At 42.4% G+C, this 23,717-nt stretch overlaps 2 protein-coding genes across 2 annotated transcripts in view; one reads left to right on the top strand and one right to left on the bottom strand.

Annotated features, from left to right (window-relative positions):
* Nucleotides 1-3,488: 3,488 nt before the first annotated feature.
* Nucleotides 3,489-23,717, bottom strand: part of LOC109420984 (uncharacterized) — a 41,577-nt gene continuing 21,348 nt past the window's right edge. Inside the window, exons 8-11 of the mRNA XM_062847806.1 lie at nucleotides 15,675-15,863; nucleotides 13,915-14,101; nucleotides 12,994-13,857; nucleotides 3,489-4,626 (exon numbers count right to left, since the gene is read on the bottom strand). Coding sequence (XP_062703790.1) covers nucleotides 3,550-4,626; nucleotides 12,994-13,857; nucleotides 13,915-14,101; nucleotides 15,675-15,863 — 2,317 coding nt within the window. The 3' untranslated portion in view covers nucleotides 3,489-3,549. The remainder of the gene's footprint in view (nucleotides 4,627-12,993; nucleotides 13,858-13,914; nucleotides 14,102-15,674; nucleotides 15,864-23,717) is intronic.
* Nucleotides 15,387-20,262, top strand: LOC109420983 (zinc finger protein 98-like). Its single transcript, XM_029859013.2, has 4 exons — nucleotides 15,387-15,471; nucleotides 15,553-16,318; nucleotides 18,533-19,226; nucleotides 19,308-20,262. The coding sequence occupies exons 2-4, from the start codon at nucleotides 15,584-15,586 to the stop codon at nucleotides 20,054-20,056; spliced, it is 2,178 nt and encodes a 725-aa protein (XP_029714873.1). The 5' UTR covers nucleotides 15,387-15,471; nucleotides 15,553-15,583; the 3' UTR covers nucleotides 20,057-20,262.

Below are 23,717 nucleotides of genomic sequence, written 5' to 3' on the forward strand. Positions count from 1 at the left end.
ATCCAAAATATTCTTAATTTTAAACAGTAGGATCTGCAGTGGCTTATTTTTGTTTTTGTTTTTATCAATGATCTGTGTTGCACGATGAACTTGACTTATTGGAATTCATACAATATTAACCCTCGAGTGATCGCGCTGTTGTGTTTTGTACAACACGTTGAAAAAATCAAGCTTTTTGTGTTCAGTATTAGCGTGGTAGTGGCCAACCGCGTGAGTTACGGAAGGTTAACAGAGACTAAGACACTTTCAGCATTATCCAAACAGTTCTGTAATTCAGAACATGGCACCTACAGCCGAAACAATTACTTTTTTATCAATTTTGAGTGTTGCAACATCACCAACCCTAAGGGCTGTACCTCCGGGTAGCTCAAGAAACATTATAAACTACTACAGACGCAGGAACTTCATGAAGCTGTACTTGATTTTACAAACATTATAACATTCTGCAAGATGTGTTGCACTCATGAGAACACTTGAGATATTGTAAATCTTCAAAGAAAATAGGACCTATGCATAGGTTAGACTAGAATATCAAATACACCAGGATACAAACAAAACGCAACAACTTCTATTTCCAATATATAAAATTTCTTTTTAGGTACTATCAACTATGCCTGAAACGAGGATATTTTGATTACTGGAGGTCATTCGGTTTACATTTGAAGAACAGAGCATAGAAACGTATAGTATGACATGGACAAAACGTGGTTAATAAGGCATGTGTAATGAGTCCTAGGCAGGCCCGGATTTAAGGGGGGGCAAGTGCCCCGGGCCCCCCGATGAAGGGGGCCCCCAAGAATCCGAAATACAATTTATATTTTTCAACGAAACCATAAAAAATTCACGTGAATGGGCGTTCATATTTTAAACAAAGCCCCTATAGTCACAGCTGTTAAGGAGTGGATATTCAGCATGACCATACTAAGGGTGACGCGTTCAATTCCCGGTCGTTCCAAGAACTTTTCGTAAAGGAAAATCCTTGACTTCCTTAGGAAAAGAGTGTCTTCGTGTTTGCCACACCGTATACACATACGAAATGGTCATTGACAAAGGAAACTCTTTGTTAATACCATTTCCATAGTTACTGTGGAAGTGCTCATGAAACACTAAGGTAAGAAGCAGTGTCCCAGTGAGGACGTCACACTAAAAAAAGAACTTATAATGGATCATTGAAGCCGACTTTTCCGCTACTCACCGCATCAAAACAAAAGCGCCACCGTATATGGACGGTAACACAGTGACAGCAGTTGAGTTACGTCAGTTGAGGCTACGGTGGCGCTATCTGCTCATTTCATAGCGGCCGTTTTAGTTATTTTAGTGATCCATTGGGTTCCTAAAGGTATCTAAACTATGTTTGGCCATTTATCTGGATTTTCTCCTTAGAATAATTCGAAATCAAAAGTTTCATTATTTTTGGTGCAGTATTTAAAAATACGCGATTTTCTCTAAAAACCCTTGAAAGTTCTTATCGAGTGGAAACAATTTTCCGTGACTTCAAGTTGCTACAAAAAGTGTCTCTAAGCAGAGTGCGAGAAAGATTAAGCTTTTGAGTAATTGTACATCAGTATAAATTTCAATAGTTTCACAAATTTATCTATTATTTCACAATGATTATACAATTATACATACGTCTGTTGATTATGATTATATTTTGAAAACAACTTATTTGCATCAGTTCGCTGCTATCATGAAAAAGAGAAGATGATGAATTCTGGATATGTTTGGGAGTTAAGGCTAGTTTTGAAAACCGAGTGTCCTGGAAACTGTAACTTTACATATCTTTATGTTTGGTTTTACTGAAGATATTAAGATTTATTGCTACAGTTGCTCCCAAGAGACGAACGCGAAGTTCTTAAACTTGTATAAAAGTTTTCAATTCGGATGAAAGTTTAAAATATATGTACTATCTGAACAAGATGTCATTTAAGCATTTTGACATTTGAGTCAAATATCAAATTAAATGTTCGAATAATTTTCTATTTGTCGGAATTTTGGAGAAGTTCAGAAATCAGAAGCTTTCAATATTAGGCCTAAAATAATACATAAGATTAAGAAAAAAAAAGTAATTATATGGTTCATTTTTTTCGAAATTTTGATTCTGGGGCCCACTTTATAGGGTTTGCCCCGGGCCTCCCGAGGCCTAAATCCGGCACTGGTCCTAGGGTATATCTATACATCTCTCTCTCTCTCTCTTCTTGGCGTAACGTCCCACTGGGACAAAGCCTGCTTCTCAGCTTAGTGTTCTATGAGCACTTCCACTGTTATTATCTGAGAGCTTCCTCTGCCAATGACCATTTTGCATGTGTATATCGTGTGGCAAGAACGAAGATACTCTATGCCCAAGGAAGTCAAGGAAATTTCCTTTACGAAAAGATCCTGGACCGACCGGGAATCGAACCCGTCACCCTCAGCATGGTCATACCCGTGCGTTTACCGCCTCGGCTATATGGGCCCCTTGCAACAATTCACAGCAATCATGGTTGATTAAGCAACGTTTCTCAGTATAACGGATATGACCAATGCTACGAGTGTAGATCTTAAGTTCTGCTAGTTTGATTGATCTGAAACATCCCAGAAAGATGTTGAAATGATTCGTACAATTTCAAGAGGATCATAGATTATGATTGGATAGCAGTTCATAGCAAAAATAACTACTGCACAGCTATAGATGTCGAGGACTAAACTCCTGGACAGTTCGTACGACGTTTAATATCCCAAAAGAATAAAATCATTTATATCTTTAGGTCTTTAGGTAGGGCCTGTAATTTCAATTGATTATGCAACGTTACTCTGTATTATAATAGCGTATGAAAATAACGAGTGTAGATCAGAAGTTCTGCACTTCGAAATAGTTGGGTTGATCTGGAATATCTCAAATTAATATTAGAATTGTTCGTGTTATTCCAAAGGAGATCTTACATTATTGTTGGACAACAGTTCATAGCGAAAATAACTACTGTAGATGTCAAGGACTTAACTCAAGGATAATTTGGACGAATCCTAAATGAGTTTCGGAATGGTTCATACAATAGATAATAGTGGAATATGTGATGTTACAGTTTATAGCGAATTTAACTACTGTAACGGCTGTAGATGTCAAGGGCCAAACTCCAGGACAGTGTGGATGATTTCTAATAATGTCAAAGAGTAGCTTCCGATTCCGAGTTTTAAAAAGATTCACGGATTACAGCCGATTATGCAATTCTATATAGCTACAAATTATAGAATTGCATAATCGACAACAAAATCGCTCATGTAGATTTGAAGGACTGATTTTCAGGACAGTTTCAAATACCTAAAACAGCCGAAAATACGAAAAACGGTTTCGTATTCATAAAGAAGGCTATTTCAATACGTATGAGTATAAACCATTTAATTTTGCAAGTATAATTTAATTTTCAGTCACATTTTACTTACACCAAGGATATTCCTACCTGTATCCTGATAGACCTCAACATATGGCTTTCTTTCCCTAATTACAGCAATCATTCACTTTCATGGCATCTATTTCCAACTTCGATCAACAAGTTCACATTCACTTACCGGTCTCTAATCCGCCTCGAGAATTTCGCATAGCTCCTTAACGGTCACCACTTCTTCTCCGACCTCCACATCATCCTCTTCTTCTTCTTGGTGGTTCAGCACCTGCTCGTTGGCATCCTCCGTAAAATAGATCAACTCACCGTCCACCTTCAAGTCTTCCTGCTTTGGTTCGTGCTTGCTCTGCTGCACGATCGCGTCCTCCGCACCACAGTCGCCAGCTGCCTTCTCCTCTACCACATCGATCTCCTCATAGCTCTCGACCGGAACGTCCCAGTTGGTCCGATGCGTCTTGCGGTGCTTCTTCAACGCCGAAGTGGTCACGTAGGACGAATGGCAAATGTCGCACTTGTGCGGCTTGATATTCTGGTGAACCTTCTCGTGAACCCGGAGCGTCGAGGAATGGGTGAAGCTTTTGCCGCAGAACCGGCATTTACGGTTCCGGATGCCCCGGTGGACATTCTGGTGCTCCTTGAGCTTGTGCGGATAGGCAAACGTTTTCGGACACTGGTCGCAGTGGAATTTTCGGAGTTTTCTGTGGATGACTTCGACGTGGTTTTTAAGGATGGTGGCCGTGGCGAACTTCCGGTCGCACTCCTCGCATTGGTATAGTTTGTAGTGGTTCCGGTAGTGAGACCACATCAGCGTGTAGGAAGGAGCGATGTATTTGCAGTTGGGTTCTTCGCAACCGCGCGGGTAGCTTGATGAGTCCCGTAGAGAGTCCGGAAGGACGTCCGTGTGAATGCTGTAGTTCGGATTGTTAGGGTAGTGGACTTGCATGTGGACCCGGAGGTCAACCTTGCATGTGAAATGGCCATCGCAAACCGTGCAGACGTAGCCGTTTTGCTGATTGTATTGCTGCTGTAGATGGCGAAATTTATGCTTGTGGAAGTGCTCCTCCGTGTTGAATTTCCGCTTGCAGACGTCACAGGTGAACAATGCCTTCGGCATGTGAATTCGCATGTGACGCTTCAAAATCGTTCCGGTCTGGAAGGTCTTCGCGCAGGTACTGCACTTGTAGCGTTCGGAATCGCGATTGCGGTGGGCTCGGACGTGCTTCTGGAACTTCCGGATCTCGATGAACACCTTATAAAGCAAAATAGAAGAAAATAAAGAATTGATCAATTCCACACTTCTTTGTACGTTGATAGCGTAACGCATAAGCATAAGCAAAGATAAAACTGCGTTTCTCATAAATATAAGCTACCCTTACTATAAGCAGGTCGACTCCAGAGGCACTCGTGGTTCTCCTCCAAAAACCGGACCCCATTAAGGCACTATCCATAAACTACGTAGACTCAATTTTGGCAATCTTAGGCCAAAATATCGTTGCTGTTATTTTTTGTGCAGTGTTTGTAAAGAATCTAATCTTGGTTGGATAGTGGCTACAGCAGCAAAGATTGATCTTTGCAGACTTATGCAAAGAAGTGGTACATACTGTGCCTTTGGTGCAAGGAACCTTACTTCCGAGAGGGGAATTTCTATCCGAGTAAACTTGTGAACCCCGATGTTCGCTTCTTTCAGTAAAAATGAAATGGCAAACTCGCGTGTCATGCCTCGAGCATATGTGCTTGTCAATAACGCAATCATTGCTACACTCGTCCCTGAAACGATGTATCGGTTGGAATCCACAACAGAAAATACGTCTATTGCTCGCCAGGTCACGCTCCACCTGATCTGCCCATCGTTCTCTCTCTGCTCCACGCCTTATTATGCCAGCCGGATCTGTCGCGAACACCAACTTTGCAGGGTTGTTATCAGGCATGCTTGCAACATGCCCTGCCCACCGTATCATTCCGGCTTTGGCCACCTTCTGGATGCTGGGTTCGCCGTGAACTGCAGCGAGCTCGTGGTTCTTCTCCGCCACAGACCGTTCTCCTGCACACTGCCGAAGACCATCTTTAGCCCGCGTCGCTCGAAAACTCCGAGTGCTTGCAGGTCCTCCTCGTGCATGATCCATGTCTCGTGTCCGTAGAGGACCACCTGTCTTGTTAGCGTTTTGTAAATGGTGCATTTGGTGCGTAGGTGAATCTTTTTAGACCGCAGCTTCTTCTGGAGCCCGTAGTAGGCCCGACTTCCGCTGATGATGAATTTCACGGCTCGCGTTGTTCTCAGCCGTCAGTATGGATCCGAGGTCAAAAATTTTCCCGAATGGAGGAGAACGTGACTCTGGAGCCGACCTACTGAAGGATCCGAGGTAGACGAATTCCTCCACCACCTCGAAGGTATCCCAGTGTAGCGTAACATTACTACCCAGACGGATCCGGTCATGTTCTGTTCCGCCCATCAACATGTACTTTGTTTTTGAGGCATTCACCACCAGTACGACCTTTGCAGCTTCGCGTTTCACGCGGGTGTACACTGCCCCTATTCGCATAACAGTCCCATGTTTGCTGGGTTTCCTATTCACATGGGACTGTTGTGCGAATGGGGGCAGTACAGCTCTGCCACCGTTCCAAATATTCTGGCAATAATGTCCATGACGTCCGCAAAGCACACAAATTGACCGGATTTTGTAAAATCGTTCCCCGGCTGTTGAACCCGGCTCGTCGCATCACACATTCAAGAGCGATGTTAAAGAGTTTGCATGAGATTCCATAACCTTGTCGCAGTCCACGGGGAGATTTGAATGAACAAGATAGTTCACCCGAAACTGAAACTCTTACGCAGTTTTGCACACCGTCCATCGTTGCATTAATCAGTCTAGTCAGCTTCCCAGAAAAGCCGTTTTCGTCCATGATTTTCCATAGCTTGGCGCGGTCGATACTGTCGTATGCCGCCTTGAAGTCGATGAACAGGTAATGCGTTGGGACCTAGTATTACGGCATTTCTGGAGTATTTGCCTTACGGTGAAGATCTGGTCCGTTGTCGACCGGCCGTCGATTAAGCCGGCTTGATAACTTTCCACGAACTCATTTATTTTAGGTGAAAGACGACGGAAGATGATCTGGGATAGCACTTTGTAGGCAGCATTCAAAATAGTGATCGCCCTGAAGTTCTCACATTCCAAAATGGTCGCCTTTCTTGTGAATGGGGCAGATTACCCCTTCCTTCCACTCCTCCGGTAGCTGTTCGGTTTCCCAGATCCTGACTATCAGCCGATGCAGACAGGTGGCCAACTTTTCTGGGCCCATCTTGATGAGTTCTGCTGCGATACCATCCTTACCAGCTACTTTGTTGGCTTTGAGCTGGTGAATGGCATCCTTAACTTCCCTCAGCGTGGGAGTTGGTTCATTTCCGTCCTCCGCTGCACTGGGGTCGTCGTTTCCTTCATTGCCGTGGGCTTCCGTGCCCACGTTCTCCACGCCGTTCAGGTGCTGATCGAAGTGCTGCTTCCACCTTTCAATTATCTCACGTTCATCCATCAAGAGGCCTCCGTCTTTGCGTCATAGTAGTGATTGCGAAAAACACGTCCTCACCTCTGCAAGACTGAACGACAAGAGAAAATTTCATTTGATATCTTAATAGGGCACTGCACGCCATGTGACGCCCACGGTGTACAATATTTAGAAGGTGATACCTTCCGGAAATCTGACAGTTTTTTGATGACTTAATTCAAATCGTCCATAGGCGTTTCCTCAATGATCTAGTACTCCTCACCAATTTGATCAACGTAAAACGATAAGAACGACGTCACATGTTTACATCCAAAAATGATGTTTACATAGGTTACTAGCCTGCATTGTGATATTTATGCCGTGGTGACGCCATGGTTGCTAAGGTATTTTTTTCTGAGTCCTTGAAGTTTGGTGGCCATGTTGTTTACGAACTGGAAAAAAACGCCAGTTTTCGGACTTTCACCAGCTTTTCATGGGTGGGACGGGCTTGGTGGTCTAGTGACTACCGCTTCTGATTCGTATGCAGAAGGTCATGGGTTCAATCCCTGGCCCGTCCCTTTCATCCTACTTTGTATCTTTCTATCCACTTTCTCTCTCTCTCTATCTCTTTTCTACATATACATCTCATGTATATTCATATGTTCATAGCCATCGCTAGAACCAGAAACGAATTGCAAAAATTCGTTTTCCTTCCTTCCAACTTCCACAGCACAGTGTATATAACGCCTACGAGTTATGCAACCAAAGCGAACTGTGCCGCTTGTCCTTCATAGTAATCACCACACAATCTATCACCTTACGAACATCCCCAATCCATAGGTCGCATCACCGACCCAACGATGACTCCCAGATCTCCCATCCTTTCCGTCTAACAAATACCCCAGTCCGTGCTGGTTGTGGGGATGCAGAGGTGCTCTCGATCTTTAGTAGCAACAACCAGCACACTCTAACATTCCTTTCCCTTCCCAGCTGACTATAAGGACGTGGCCGGCGCCGTTATTGATCCAAAATGTATGAGCTGCTTAAATTGCACTTTGAGAATAAATGGAGTGACCCAGCCCTTATTCATTTTGATCTTAGTGCAATAGGAGGCAATCAGTGAAGTACTAGATTGAAAGTAGTGAGCTGGATTTTTGTATGGTGAGATGTTCAATTCTCCATTTCTGCAATGAAATGGTTCAAACAGCGTGGGTATTATGATTTCTTGACTAATTTGATGCTGTTTGAGCAAAAGTTGGGTAACTGTGTTGTTGAAGTTGCATGAAATAAATAATACAACAACAAAGTTACCCAAACTTTTGCTCAAACAGCATCAAATTAGCCAAGAAATCATATAACCCACGCTGTTTGCACCAATTCATTGCAAAAATGGAGAATTGAACATCTCACCATACAAAAATCCAGCTCACTACTTTCAATCTAGTACTTCACTGATTGCCTCCTATTGGTACCAGCTCAGATCAATCACGGAGGAGTAACCATTGACATGTATAGTTGATAGATTTGATCGTTTTTCACCAGCTTTTCATGGGTTGTTCGATATAATTCAAAATGTGGGATACGCATGTGTAGGATTTATGACTTTATGACGGCACGGTGGCACTCCTCCAAGTGGCACTGGAGATTTTATAGGAATGCCATCCAACATTCTTCCGAGGAATCTTTCGCGGTTTCAGCACAAATTTGTTACAGGACTCCTCCAGGAGTTTCTTCTAAGATTCCCAGGGAGTTTTTGATGAGATTCTTCGGTAGTTTGAGGATTCCTTCAGAAGTTCCCTCTGGGGGTTCTTTCAGTTTATGAGATTTCGAAAAATGATCCTTCTGGAATTCTTTAAGAAGCTCCTGTAAGGATTCCACCACTCCCGAGATTCTTCCAGAGATTGTTTCTGGGATACCTTCTGAGACTATTCAAGAATTCATCTAGGATTTCCTTCTGTAATTTCTTTGGAAGAGTATTTCAATAAATTCCTTTTTACCCTTCTTACACCCATAAGAAGGGTATAAATACCGCTCGAAAAACCGACTTTCGATCCGAGGCCCGCAGAGCCGATACCAATCAACTCAGCTCGACGAACTGAGCAAATGTCTGTGTGTGTGTGCGTGTGTGTGTGTGTGTGTGTGTGTGTGTGTGTGTGTGTGTGTGTGTGTGTGTGTGTGTGTGTGTGTGTGTGTGTGTGTGTGTGTGTGTGTGTGTGTGTGTGTGTGTGTGTGTGTGTGTGTGTGTGTGTGTGTGTGTGTGTGTGTGTGTGTGTGTGTGTGTGTGTGTGTGTGTGTGTGTGTGTGTGTGTGTGTGCGTATGTTACAAAAAAAAAAGTCACGCACGTTTCTCAGCCGTCTGATATCCGATTTGAATTCTCTTAGTTGCAAATGAAAGCTACAACATCCTAATAGAACCCTATTGAATTTTATTACGATCGGACTTTTCGTTACCGAGATATTTCTCGAAGAGTATTTTGAAGTAATATACAGGGGATAGACAAAATGATCGGGACCGACAAAATTTTCACTTCTCAAAAAATGTTCAACTAGCTGTAACTTTTTGAAAAGTGCATCAAATATTCTAAAATTTTTTACTGTAAGTTCTTCAACTAGTAGTGTATCAGTGGACAAAATTTGGAAAAGATCGGACAATTCTTCACAAAGTTATAAAGATTTTTGGAAAAGATAAAATTATTCGATAGTCAACTTTGAGCTGTTATATCTCCGGATTCAATGAGCCGATTGCAATGAAATTTTGACCATTCATGACTTATATAATGAACTCTGGAAAACATTTGACTTAACTTGGAAATTTTAACAAGCGAAAAAGTTATAGCGATTTTATTTTTTTCGCATTTTTTTTTGTAAATTGGCCTATTTTTAATATGCATCCCATTACTTTTTCAATTTATTGGCGGCTATGTTGTTACTTTCCTTCAAAAGGCATTTATATATAGGTCAATTAGAGGGGAACTAAATGAACTATAATTTGCATCTTGAATTTTGTAACGATTTTGATGTTTTGGATAATTTGGGGTTTTATAAGAAAAATAATCTAATCATTATAATTTTCTTCTGTGTTAAGAATATTAAGTTAAGTCAATGGTTTTTCATAGCTCATTATATAAGTCTTAAATGGTCAAAATTTCATTGCATTCGGTTCATTGAATCTGGAGATATAACAGCTCAAAGTTGGCTATCGGATAATTTTACCTTTTTCAAAAATGTTTATTACTTCGTGAAGAATTGTCCGATCTTTTCCAAATTTTGTCCACTGATACACAACTAGTTGAAGAACTTACAGTAAAAATTTGAGAATATTTGATGCACTTTTCGAAAAGTTACAGCTAATTGAACATTTTTTGAGAAGTGAAAATTTTGCCTGTCCCGATCATTTTGTCTACCCCCTGTAGGTTGTTTTTTGAGAGATTTTTGACGTTTAGCATATTGATGAATATCTCAGCCGTCTGTCAACCGATTTGAGTTCTCTTGGCACCAAATGAAAGCTACAACATCCTAGTAGATTACTCAGAAATTTTATAAGGATTGGACATTTGGTTACTGAGATATCTTTCGAAGAGTACTTAGGAGTTATACAACTAAACTTTTTGAGATTTTTGACCAAGTGTATCATAATAAATATCTCAGCCGTCTGTCAACCGATTTCGGTTCTTCTGGCAACAAATGAAAGCTATAACATCCTAGTAGAACCCAATACAATTTTATTAGGATTGGACACAATATTTTCTAGAACTTTTACCGTGGGGTGCCCTAATTTCGTGCGGGCCCAAACTTCGTTAACTTCTGACATCTGAGAGAACTATTATCTAATTAACAGCGGAATCATCCAAAATTTGCCATAACCTCAAAACTGCATTTGATCTCAATACAATTCACAAAAAAGAAATGAAAAATTTGATTTATGTCAAAGTTTGAAAAATAAATTGCAAATGTATGCAAATAGCAGATGCCTGATTCAGAGATTCGAGAAAATCAAGTGAACAAATATTTCGATCTTTATCAAAAGTAAATGTTCCAATTTATGTTTGATTATTTCAATTCAATATGTTTTATTATAATACGCAAGAAAAATTACTTAAAAATGTTATTTTCTTATTTTGTTTCAACATTTTTGTTGTTGGCGAAATTAGGAACCCACAATTTGTATGGGTCCCTAATTTCGTGCACTCTTTTTCATAACTTTGTTTTAGAGGTTCATGTATACACAAATGGCTACAAAGCCATCGCATGATTCGGTTATTCATAATAGTTCTAATGACTATTTTAATTGGTTGAAAATTAGCTAGGGACTGCGCATAAACTACGTAAAAAAAAAACAAATTTATAAATGGGGGAATAATAAGTAAGCTCGGCATAATTTTATTTACCCAAACATTGGGAGTAGTAGCTTACAGCCGCTAGTTTTATTCAAGCAAATTATTGCCGTAAGTCTTATTTCCAGAACACAAATTTGGAAGACGACAGTTTACTAGAACTAACCTCCTGAGGAATGTGCCTGTTAATGGCACATAATCGAAAGGTAAAAAGCTACAATTAAAAAACTGATATAATTCACATTACTGACCATCAGTAAAGTTAGTGAACATTTGATTCAAATAGCAAACAATATATTGTTTTATTAGGATTTCAATGAAAGAGCAAAACAAACGTCAAAAATAATAACCCTTAAAACTTCAGAAGGATTTTGGAAATTTTAATGTAAACATCCGGGACGAACATGGGAAACAGCAAATATTCACTCATATTTCGTCACAGACATCGATTTTATCTACACGTTATGGTTTCATTGGTATTGTACGAGTATGCTACGTTTTGAAAATTAACATATTTAGGCGAATTCTATGTCTTTTAGAGTGAGCGAAATTTGGACCCCTTTTTGAACGAAATTTGGAACCCGTGCACGAAATTTGGCACTTTCAAACAAATCAAAACTAATGCTGTAACTATCTTGTATAATGTGAAGTTGCCTAATTTATATTTTTCTTGGGAGCTACAGTGCCAGCACTAAATGTTATCGAAGAAATTAATCTGATATACTTTATGGTAAAATTTCAGTAGTTTATCAAACTTTGAGAATTCTTAAGTGCACGAAATATGGGCACCTCACGGTAGTCCATCACACAAAATAAATATGTTAAATACAAATAATACAACAAAAGTTTCAATAAGTGTAAGAAGGGTTCTGTTCACCATAGGTGGATTAAATCGGGTTTTTTTACTTCCAGAAGGTATTTATGGAAAAATGGAACTTGCTTGAGTATATTTCCTAAAGAAAATCCTGTAGGAACTTTAGAAGAAATTCCATAAACAGAAACTGCAGAAGGAATTCCTCAAAATTCTTCTGGAGAAATTCCTTAATAAGCTCCTGGAAGATTTCCATTAGAAACATCTGAAAGAATTCCAGAATGAAACTTCTGAAGGATTTCCAGAAGGATCTGAAGGAATTTCAAACTGAACTCTTGGAAAAAACTAGAAAATCCTGAAAAGAGTTCCCGAAGAAATCCCGCAATCAATTCCAGAATAAGTGTCCGGGAAAAGTTCCCAGAGGAATCCCTGAAGTATTTGGAGAACCTTGAATGGAATTTCTGCAGGATTTTAGGAACTCTGAGAAATCTCAGAAGAAATCTCTTGAAGCCCCAGAAGTAATCATAGAAGAAGTTTCTGGAGAAACCTTTTAGGATTCTCAGAAGGAACCCCAAAAAGAACATCAGATACAGCTCCCTGAGGAATCACAGAATGAAATTGTAGAGGGATTCCAGAATAAATTTGTGGAAAAACTATTTAAAGAATTCCTGGAAGAATTGTTGGGATAATCCTAGAAGGAGGAAATCCGGAATTAATTATTAGAGAAATTTCTAGAGGAATTTTGAAGAGATCCAGGAACTCCTAAAGAAATCTTAAAAGATGTTCCTCAAGAATTCCAGGACAGAATCTCTGGAAGAAGAATCTTAAAGGAATTCCAATTTTCACACTTTGCCAGGAGTGGCATTCTTTAAAATTTCTGATAGTTCACGTTCAATAATTTGCACATTTTTATCTACCAAGGAATGACTCTAAATTTCTAATAACCAAAAACGTAAAAATAAAACAGATCCCGAGATCATTAGGTACATACCTGACCGCACTTGTCGCAGTTGAAGCCCTCCTTATGTTCGGTGTGGAAGTTCCTCATATGGTCGTACATCGGTGGGTACGAACGGAACCGCAGCGGACAGTACTCGCAAACGTAGCTGAATCCATGCGACTCGAAGTGCTTGTTGAGCAAAATCAGTGTCTTAATCTGCACGGGAGCCGTTTCCGTGCTGCAGCTCTCGCACTTGTAAGGCAACATATCGGTGTGAGTGACCAGATGAAGATCAAACTGATCCCTGTCTTCCAGAAGCTCCCTGCAAATGTAGCACATGTTCGGAATGGTTTCAACGATCTCCAGCTTGGGCACTATGTATTTTGGCCTCCGCTGCTTCCTCTTTGGAGAGCGAGGCAATGCCGTAAGTTTCATTGGAACCGGTTGTTTCTCCGATTCCTCAAACCCTCGGAATTCTTCCTCTTCCCCGTCGCTCTGCATAGTCCCAACCGACAGCTTGTCCACTATCATCAGCATATCGGTTTCCTCGTCAGCCACCGCTTCGATCTTGATATCAATCAACTGTTCCTCCACCGGGCGATCGTCGTCGAAGCCAACCGCTTCGAATTCCACATTTTCCATCAGCATCTCCAACGTTTCTTCGGTTTTGGACGTTTCCGCACCCTCAACGCTTTCTTCCTCCAGCTTCTCCACCTCTTCAAACAATCCATCACTGTAACAGCTCGGTCCATCCGCGATAATCAACGCGTCCGCTGCCTTCCGACTGGCCGCCTTGCTCAAGTCTTCCTGCAGGGCTTCACTCTTTAGTATGTCCCGATAGAAGCTGTACAGATAGTTGACCTTCTTGATGCAAAGCTCGCAAACGTGCTTCGGGTATTCGTCGTTGGGGGCGAACTGTAAGGACAAATCGTTTCATGGAATACTCAGACGGAACAGAAATCTAGCACCTACCTCGATCCGGTACAGCTCGTACACCAAATCGGTCAGCCGTTTCTCACTCTTTTCGCCGATTCGGACCTTGAACAGGGGCATCAACCCGGGTGAGAAGCGGAGGCAAATGCGACACCGCAGCCGGGACATTATCGATGTATTGGGACGCGGATCGCTCGCAACAGGTTTACCACTGGTATTTCCGGAACAATCACGATAAATTTAGGAGGAAATCGTAGTTTTTGGTCAAAATTTTGAACATTTTCGCGACCGAACACTGACGAAACGAAACACGCGTTTTGTTTACCAACATGTAATAGTGACACTTGGTGTTACACTGAACTAAAAAAACTAACTCGCCGAAAATTTGTAAAATCTACAAAATCTACACGTTAATCTGAAAGGACTCAAAATTTAGATCTATATATATAAAAATGCAGTGGCATACGTGGGACCGCGCATAACTTGCGAACGGATGGTCCGATTTGGGTCGTCTATGTTTTGTTCTGTTAGTTTTCACCCAAGGAAGATTTATGAGGCCAAAAACATGGGAAAATTGAGTGTTTTTGAAAAACGGGTTTTCATACATTTTGAACGGGGACTTGGGCTTGGATAGAGACTTGAAACGTCAAAAAACGCAGTAGGCAAGACAACGTTTGCCGGGTTCAGCTAGTTTTTTTTATAAAAATACCCAAATTGTAGTGTCTACCTAATGGTTGTGTGCATATGGTCCTCCACTTGATCGACCCACCTAGCTCGCACCACGTCTTTTTTGAACTGGTCGGATGACCCCGGAGTACCACTTTAGTCGGATTGCTATCCGACATCCTGATGACGTGACCCGCCCACTGCAGTCTCCCGATTTTCGCGATGTAGACGATGGTTGGTTCTCTCAACAGCTGATACCAAGGTGTCGGAACGGCTGTTAGCGTGGTCGTCGGCCATATTTTTTCTAAATGAAAAAAACCAAAAGTACGCACGTCCGTGTGCCACAACAATCACTACACAAGGCTGATACAGTTCGTGGTTTATTCGCCCTCTCCAAGTTCCGTCTTCCATCTCCACTCCGCCGTAGATTGTACGCAACACCTTCCGCTCGAAAAAACTAAGGGCGCGTTGATTCTCTCCATGCACCTTCGCCCTTATTAAAACTTTAAAGAAATAATATTTCAGGATCTTTTCGTAAAGGAAATTTCCTTGGGCATAGAGTATCTTCGTGCCTGCCACACGATATACGCATGTAAAATGGTCATTGGCAGAGGAAGCTCTCAGTTAAAAACTGTGGAAGTGCTCATAGAACACTAAGCTGAGAAGCAGGCTTTTTCCCAGTGAGGACGTTACGCCACAAGAAGAGAGAGAGAGAGAGAGAGAGGAGAAATAATATATAAGTTCTCAAAGAACTCAAACTTGGGTTAAATCTTCACGGCTTCGTGCTTGGCGAAATCTGTCAAAGGCGGTACTCGCCGAAATATATGCCTTTCGGCGAGCACCGCTTTTGGCAGATTTCGCTAATCCTGTTGCTGAAAAAGCGTCAAAATATTTTGTTGTTGTTTGGTTCAAAGACGCTGGCGAAACAAAGTGAGCTACCAAAATATAATGAAAATATTCACATATTTCACAAAATAATATGCTTTAAATTTGATATTTTGAACAAAAAAGACCTAAAGTGAGTGCTCCGAACTTCGACGGGATGGTCCGCTTGTGTTGCATCCCGCTCTGTCCCAACTCGAAGGCGACCAGTGGCGAAGTAGCATGTTTCCCGTTCCCCCAGGACGACGAACTACGGCAACAGTGGATCGATTTCGTCGGTGGCGCCGGCGACCCGGTCCGGTTTCATTGGAAAACGAAGTTCGTTTGCTCGGAGCATTTCCTGGACCTGGAACTGGTGGACGTTGACGGTCAGAAGCAGCTGGTGGAAGGCGCTGTCCCAATGGTTTACTACCAGGATAACTACGATGGCGATGAGTTGGCTGAACGGAATGACGTGATGGTATCGGGGGAACCGTCCTTTAATACGTCTACAGTTGCAACCGACGAATCTATCGAAACGGTGTCGAAGATAGCTTTTGATCTGCTGTATACCTTGTTCTGCCGGATCTGCCTCAAGAAGGCAACCGATCTGATTCCGCTAAATTCTAAGCTGCGCAATGACAACCTTGTGGATATGATACAAGATATTTCCGGATTGGTAATTGACTCCGGTGAAGGTCTTCCGACAAAAGTTTGCAGTAGTTGCGTGGAAAAGATCGACTCGGCGTACAAGATTCGGATAGAATTCATTCAGCACGATCTTATGCTTCAGAACTTGATCGATTCCGATCGGTTGCAGGCTTACTACGAATATCATGGAACTCGTTCGAGCCAAGCAGTACGTGGAAACGCAGGTCATCTGAACAGTGCAACAAATACCGTAAACCCAGTGAAGGTAAGTATTAGCTTTTTAACATTTAGGGAATTTTAGGCACTCCTCCGCTATAACTTAGACATGGATGGACTACCAAAAATGATGTTAATCCCCGAGCAACTGGACGAGTGGATCGGTTACATCAACGAGTGGAACAACATCAGCAAAGACCTTAAGTACCTGGGCAGCACCCCCCACAGTATTTCGTCCCTTATTGCGTTAATGCAGGACTCTGGCATGGTTGACCTCTTTTCCCGTGCTACTCGTGGGATTAATCATGAAAAACTCAAATAACAGAGAGATACTGGACGGAGCGTGGTTGTTGAGGACCATCAAGCAAAAAACAAAGACTACCCGCGCAATCGAGGTGGCTGAGCAGCAACTTGGCAAGATCATCGACTTTGCGTCCACGAAGTCTAACATTATGTAGTAAGGACCTGAAAACGGCTTTACCAAGTAGGATCACGTGAAACTCGTGAAGACTGCAGCAGCCGCGGAACCGGTGAAAGTTAAAATTACGAAGTCTACCCAGATGGAGGTCTTCGCTTTCGCAAGTAGTCCAAAGGGGGTGTGGATGCGATTGCTTGTGATGAGCATTCGCAGAAGCGGGTGAGGCAGCCGTCAGGTGAAGAATTGTCTGGCGGTCCCGCAAAGTCAAGCGAATACTTACCCCAAAAGTCGGCAGCAATGCCGGCAAGTCGGACCCAAGCCAGGTGTCCCAGAAAGCTGGTCCTCAAAAAGCTAGTCCGTCCCGGAAGGATGGAAACAGGGGGTTGTGACCGTTGTTAGGCACTCAGCAACCACAGAGTAAGGCGAACCAAGAAGAGGACCCCCTTGGACGAAAGTTGAGAGGAAGAGGAAGAAGAAAAAACCGCAAGTCGAGGAGGTTAAGGACGCCAAACCAAGAAAGCGTAGCAGAGGAGGTGCCAAGCGCGTCAAAGGCGACGCGCTCGTCACCGAGACCGAACAGTCTAAGTACTTGGACGATGCGAAGCGACGCCAAGCACGTGGATCTGAGAGCTGACGTGCGCAGAATTAGACGTACCCGTACGGGTGAAATGATCCTTGAGCTCAAGCGCGACAAGAAACGCAAAAGCGTCTCCTTAAGGTCTGACGGAAGAGGTCCTTGGCGAAGGGGTCAAGGTGATGGCTTTTACAACAGAGGCGACTCTGAAGGTCAAGAACCTAGACGAGATCACCGAAGCGGAAGAGCTCGTCACGGCACTGCGGCAACAGTGCGAGATGCAGGTGGCCACCGCAGCCGTTCGACTAAGGAAGGGGCCGGTACGGGCACGAATGCTTTGATACAGCTACCTGTGGCGGACGTAAATAAGTTCGTGTTAAAGTAGGGAAGATCAAGGTGAGCTGATCAGTACGCCATCTGACCTTTCATGAGCCACCAGAAGTTTACTTCAGGTGTCTGGAACCAGGACACGAGTCATGGAACAACAAAGGCCCTGACAGGAGCAAGCTGTGTGGGAGATGCGGCGCCGAAGGCCATAAGGCACAAGGCTGCACAAGTCCACCCATTATTTGCCTGATCTGTACCGGGAAATCCGTGATTTAGGATCTGCACCGCGCCTGCCTTCGGGCTAGGCGGCTGATGCAGCGAGCACAATCTAAGGAAGCGAAACGATTGGCGGGGGGTATTCGCAACTGCAAAAGCCGCGCTGAAGACCGAGATAAGGGCAAGTAAAAATGCCTGCTTTGAGGGTCTCTGTCAGAGTGCAAATGCGAATGCGTGGGGTGATGCCTACAGGATTGGGATGGCCAAGACGAGAGGTGTAATGGCTTCTACAGAGCAATCTTCAGAGATGTTCGACAGCCGGGGACTGGGGCTGGCGATGAGGAGAGGGTCACCGATATGGAACTTGCGTGGATAGCAAAGTCCCTTAGCGTAGGTAAGGCCCCAGGTCCGGATGGAGTTCCGAATATGGCCTTAAAAGTAGCTATCCCGAGATGATCAGATCTGCTATGCAAAAATGCGTTGACGAGGGAGTTTTCCCAAAAGTATGGTAGATGCAGAGCCTGGTTCTATTGCCAAAGGCAGTGAAACCACCCGGAGACCCGTCGGCATACAGAATAATCAACCATACTTATTATAGGAAGACAGACAGAAGGGGCCGGCTGTGCTTGAACATGTGATAAAATTTCCATTCTTTTTCTTCTAATTATGGAGATTCTCTATCTATCAGAGAAATTAAAATAATATGTATTATGCACTTATCGTTTCAGGTTGTGCCGGCACCGATTGTTGTCAGTAACCTCAACAATGCTCCAGTTAAAAACGTCGTTGCTCTTGAGACTATGAACGTTGATCTTTCCTCAATAGATAATGACCCTAAAATGCCTCAAGATGTTGACAATGAGCATCTAATGGATGATGACCATACAGAAGTATCAACAGCGAAACATTCCACTACGGAAGGCGACCAGAATACGAATAGTAAATGTGGAGAAACACCTAAGCAGGTTTTCTCGTGGAAAGACCTCTGCAAACAGAAGGGCCAAGTTAGTAAGCCGGCAAGCATCTACAAAATCACCGAAGTTCTACCGAGACCCAAACTGATTCCTCACACTTGCTACATCTGTGGCACGGTGCATGAAAATGCCGATGCTCTGGACACCCATCTGGAGCAACACGTCGACCAGATCCCCTTCCAGTGCAACCCATGTAGCACCGAGCAAGTTCCGCAGGTGTTCAGGACGCTGATCACCCTGAATCGCCATCTTCGAACGCATCTCTATCCGTACACGTGCGATTACTGTCCTTTGCGGTTCCAGCTCATGCCATCGTACCACACGCATATGCAGGAGATGCACTTGGCCAACCAATCGGCTGGGTTTACGTGCGACTTGTGCGGCAAATTCTTCGTCCGGAAGCGCCTGTTTCAAACGCACTGGTACAGACACAAGGCGATACAGGAAGGTGAGTAGCTACTCAAATATCCGTTCGTGTGCTCTTTTCGCGTGCATTGCTGATCATACTTTTCTTTCTCATCTTTCTTAGAAAAATATAAATGTGAGTTTTGTGGAAAGGTGTTTGGCACTGGCGTTCTCCTGAAACGCCACGTGCTCACCCACACCGGCGAAACCCCATACGAATGCAAAAAATGCGGACGGCGGTTCAACCACGAACACAACTTTCAACTCCACAAGCGACTCCACATCGGCGAGAAGGGTTATGCCTGCGAAGAGTGCGACAAGAGCTTTCTCAACAACACGTATTACCGCATTCATATGCAGAAGCATTTTCCAAATGATCCCCGGTACTTTGTGCGATCCAAGCTAAAGAAATCCAGCGTCGAAGGGGAATACGCATGCGACTACGGAGACTGCACATTCGTAACCAAAAAGTATCAGACGTACCACGCGCACCGTGCCAAACATCTTAAGCGGTTCGTATGCGAAATTTGCGGAAAGAACTTTCCCATGAAATACCATCTAGTCAAGCACAAAGGCGTGGTGCACGAAGGAAAAGCTCCCGAAAGGTTTAAATGTCCGCATTGCCCGAAGGAGTTCAACACTAAACAAAAGCTGAACAAGCATATAGACGTGCATGAGAATAACCGGCGCTACAAATGCCAGTACTGCGAGAAAGCGTTCGTTTGCAAGGACAACTGCAAGGCACACGAACGCATCCATACCGGGGAGCGTCCGTACCCTTGTCGGATGTGCCCGTCGGCGTTCATCTCTTCGTCCGGAAGGAAAAAACATGAAGCAATACACAATAGGGCTGAATCCCTCGAGCCCGCGTGATGACGAAAAAGTTGTTGAAGCGAAAGCTGGTAACGTGGTGGTAAGGTATCTACAATCGGAAGTGCTTTGCAACGCAGAGTCAACTATTCTTTGTTCAAGGGCGAATATTTGTTATATTGCATATGTACAATATTTTAAATTCAGTTATATTGCTATATTGCAGTTTTACATTCGTTATCTTATTAATAAATACTTGTTAGAAACGATGAATGAATTTCCAGTTAATTGCCCAAGTAACAATGGTAGCTGAACAGTGAGAATCATAGCTGAACAATGGTTGGTTAATGGTGTCAATCGCTGAATAGGCTGGAAGCTGAACATCAAGTTGAATAGTAGCTTGTTGAGTGTATAACGTATCTCTTGTACAGTCAATCATCGTATGCTGAATATGATACTCAATAGAAGATTATCCATCTACTCTACATTTCTGTATTCAACTTATCTACAATATTGAAGGTTTAGCATTAAATAAAGTAAATATAAAAAACAAAAGAAATGGCACCCAGTACCACCACTTAAAAAAAATACTATCGGAATGTGAAAAAGTGTTATTTTCGAAAAACATAAAAAAGGACTTTGTCCTCTCCGTTCATCGAACACTGGATTTCATAACTCGTGGTGCGCAACTTGATGAGCCGGAGGAAGAAGAAATCGATTGTTGTCAGAAATACTCCGCCCTTTATCAAACTTCTACAATGAACCAACAAAAGAAGCAAAGAAATTATCAATTGCACATAATATTAGGCATCAAGCATCAAAAGATCTCTTACCGGTTATAAAACACCAATACCGAGAGGACGGAAGAGATGTAGGTTTTTTACGTCGAAACTGCCAGCACTCCCAAAAAATAGATAAAAGGTAATGTATCTATCCACGCCTTATTAGTATTTTAAGGATATTTACCTGTATTTTTTTATTCATTTTGCGTGACTTCACCAGAGGTTCACGATTATCGAAATCTAGAAGCACTGAACTGTAAATAAAACAATAATGTTTTGACAGCTAATGCATTTGTTCATATCTAGCACTTACATCGCTTATTTACCCTTAGCACAGCCTTTGTTCAAAGCCATTCAACCTTTAATCAGACATGGCAGTATATAACTTGTTCTCCTACGAATCACTAAGCCCGTACAACTCCATGTGGAGCAGATGCTAAGGTAAGTGATTATGAATCAATGCACCCAAGTTCGATTCTCTATTATAATAAATATTTATATATTTCTCTTTCAGCCACTATGAACTGTATCCTACATCTACACCTACAAGAGCCTAATGGCAATTCTGGATAGAAATCTGTGGGACAAGTTTCTTTTTTTTCGTTAGTGCTGCATAAGTGATGATTTATTGCTTAATTAAAGATGATGAAGCGGCTCCAATGCTTCATCTGATCCTTATCTGTTCTATAAATAGAATATTAAATTATTTCCATTTTTGATATAAGCGCTTCTACAACCTTAATTCAGCCACCCGGGGAGCTTAAATCAACTTATGGCTGAATAAAATCACCAAAATTGGATGTTTAAGAGCTGAACAAACGATTACAGTTCTTTTGCGCAGCTTTTGTTCATTTGAAGGCTGATTTGCACAAGCTACAGAAGCGCTTAATCAACATCAAATTGTTACCTGGGTGAGGCGTAGTTGAAGAATGTGGCACAAATGTCGAAAAAGGGAGGATAACGTGCCTCTGGAGCCGGCCTTCGATAGTTATTGTTGACTACAAAGGATTCTAAATGATCTTCGGTGCACTTATTCGTTGTGAATCAAGGAAAAAGTGCACCGACGACTTCGAGACTATCCGAGGCAAATGTGCACTATTATCACACCTTTTAGGCGTACCAAAACTATACCCGAATAAAAAATACAAAAATCGAACGTTGTATTGTAACAATACTATTTAGAACCTTATTTTTACAATACATAACTGTAAAAATAAAAATACAAAAACAATAAGATGTAATGTAAACACCATACAGTGAATTTTAAATAAGATTTTTACAATATACTATACAGGTTGTTAAGTATCGTAACAATACAAAAAAATATTTTTCTCCATACAGTAGACGTTTGATAACTGCAACATGTTTACGTTTCACTTACCGAATTAAATTCGATAACTGCAACAACTGACAGACGTCAAAGAACTGTCAGTTGCTGCAGAATCGAGCCAATGTGCATTTGAAAAACATCGCATTGCAGCAAAAGTGCATGCGAAGAGCATTGCATCGCTGTAGACATTTCATTTTGACGGATAACTGCAAAATTGTTGCACTTAGCTGACTTGTAGTTAAAAAGCAATGCAGTTAAAGCGTTTGCACCGAACGAACGTCTACTGTATATATATTTTTGTAAAACCATATATTTTATTGTTCTAAATACTGATACGTGGGTTTTAATATACCGTACATTGTATGGTGCATGTATGGTTTCAAACAATAAAATCTAGATGGAGTTTAAATAAGGACGAAAGTAACAAGAGAGAGTTCTCTTCATCGACTCTCTCTCTTCTTCAAATTAAAGTGACAAGATGCAAGTATTGTTAAACTTTTTGGTCATAAATCGCTATGTTGCGATGCAATCTAGCGTCTAAGTTTAAAAAAGTTCGATTGAATTTGCATCTTGTCACATTAATCTGCAGAAGAGGGAGTCGATGAAGAGAACTCTCTCATGTTACTTTCGCCCTTATTTAAATTCAATCTAGAAATGTACCGTAAATATATTGTTTTTAATTGTAATTTCACTACTGCCTATACATTTTATCAAATGGTTTTAGAATGGTTCTCTTTTGTTATGTTGTATTGTTTTACATTACATAAACCATACTGTTATATTATCTTGTCATTTTTCTCCTGTTAATGGCATCTTAGGCCTACTAGCCTTATTAGAATGCGCTTTGGGAATTCTCCAGAGCGTTTTGGATAACCCTTCATATATAGGATCGCCCACGTCTAAGTCTGAGTAGTCTCTGATTGCATTAACAGTTGAAGTTTAGGCTCCCATGCCCCACCAGCCGGGTTTTGCAAACTAAGCATTATTTGTGGCAACACTTTGAGCGGCATGATGGAACTAAGCCGAGCAGCTACATAGCAGCTGCAGTAGTACACCCCGTAGATCTTCGAAATTGCGAAGTCGTCACATGTCGTGGAGTGGAGATTATCTCCTGGACCGGGTACCGACCGGTCGTACAGATCGCCGCTTTCTTAGCCTTATCCGCTACCCAGTTCCCGTTATTGGGGGGGATGCGATATGGGTCCGCAAGTAGTGCGTTGTCTGTACTCGACTCCGAGGCGGATTGTCACAACAACTGTTGCGCGGCTTCACAGTGATTTAAGTTCAACTGTGTGACCTGCGTCATTTTCGGCAGTTCTGTCCTCTCATACTTGGGCACTTAAGCCCACCCGTCACGTGGCCTTTGTTCGCCGTGCAATTCAAACACTTTGGTGCCGATTTGCACTCCCTGGCGAAGTGGCCTTCTACTCCGCATCTTCTGCAGAGTTTATTCTTGCCGGGGCCTTTGCATGCCCACGACTTGTGGCCTCGCTCGAAGCACCTGAAGCACACTTCCGGCGGCTCGCAGATGCTGAGCGGACACTCACACCAGCCGACTTCAATCATGCCCTTTGCAGCCGCTTTTTTCGCCTCCCCAATTGAAAGCATGATC

The sequence above is a fragment of the Aedes albopictus genome, chromosome 2 (assembly GCF_035046485.1).
Source record: "Aedes albopictus strain Foshan chromosome 2, AalbF5, whole genome shotgun sequence".
NCBI classification, from domain to species: Eukaryota; Metazoa; Arthropoda; class Insecta; order Diptera; family Culicidae; genus Aedes; species Aedes albopictus.

Bases quoted from the DNA above. Each gene is read 5' to 3' on its own strand.
- LOC109420983 (XM_029859013.2), top strand. From the start codon at position 15,584: ATGGTCCGCTTGTGTTGCATCCCGCTCTGTCCCAACTCGAAGGCGACC. The intron at 16,319-18,532 runs GTAAGTATTAGC...TTATCGTTTCAG, and splicing joins ATACCGTAAACCCAGTGAAG to GTTGTGCCGGCACCGATTGT. The intron at 19,227-19,307 runs GTGAGTAGCTAC...CATCTTTCTTAG, and splicing joins ACACAAGGCGATACAGGAAG to AAAAATATAAATGTGAGTTT.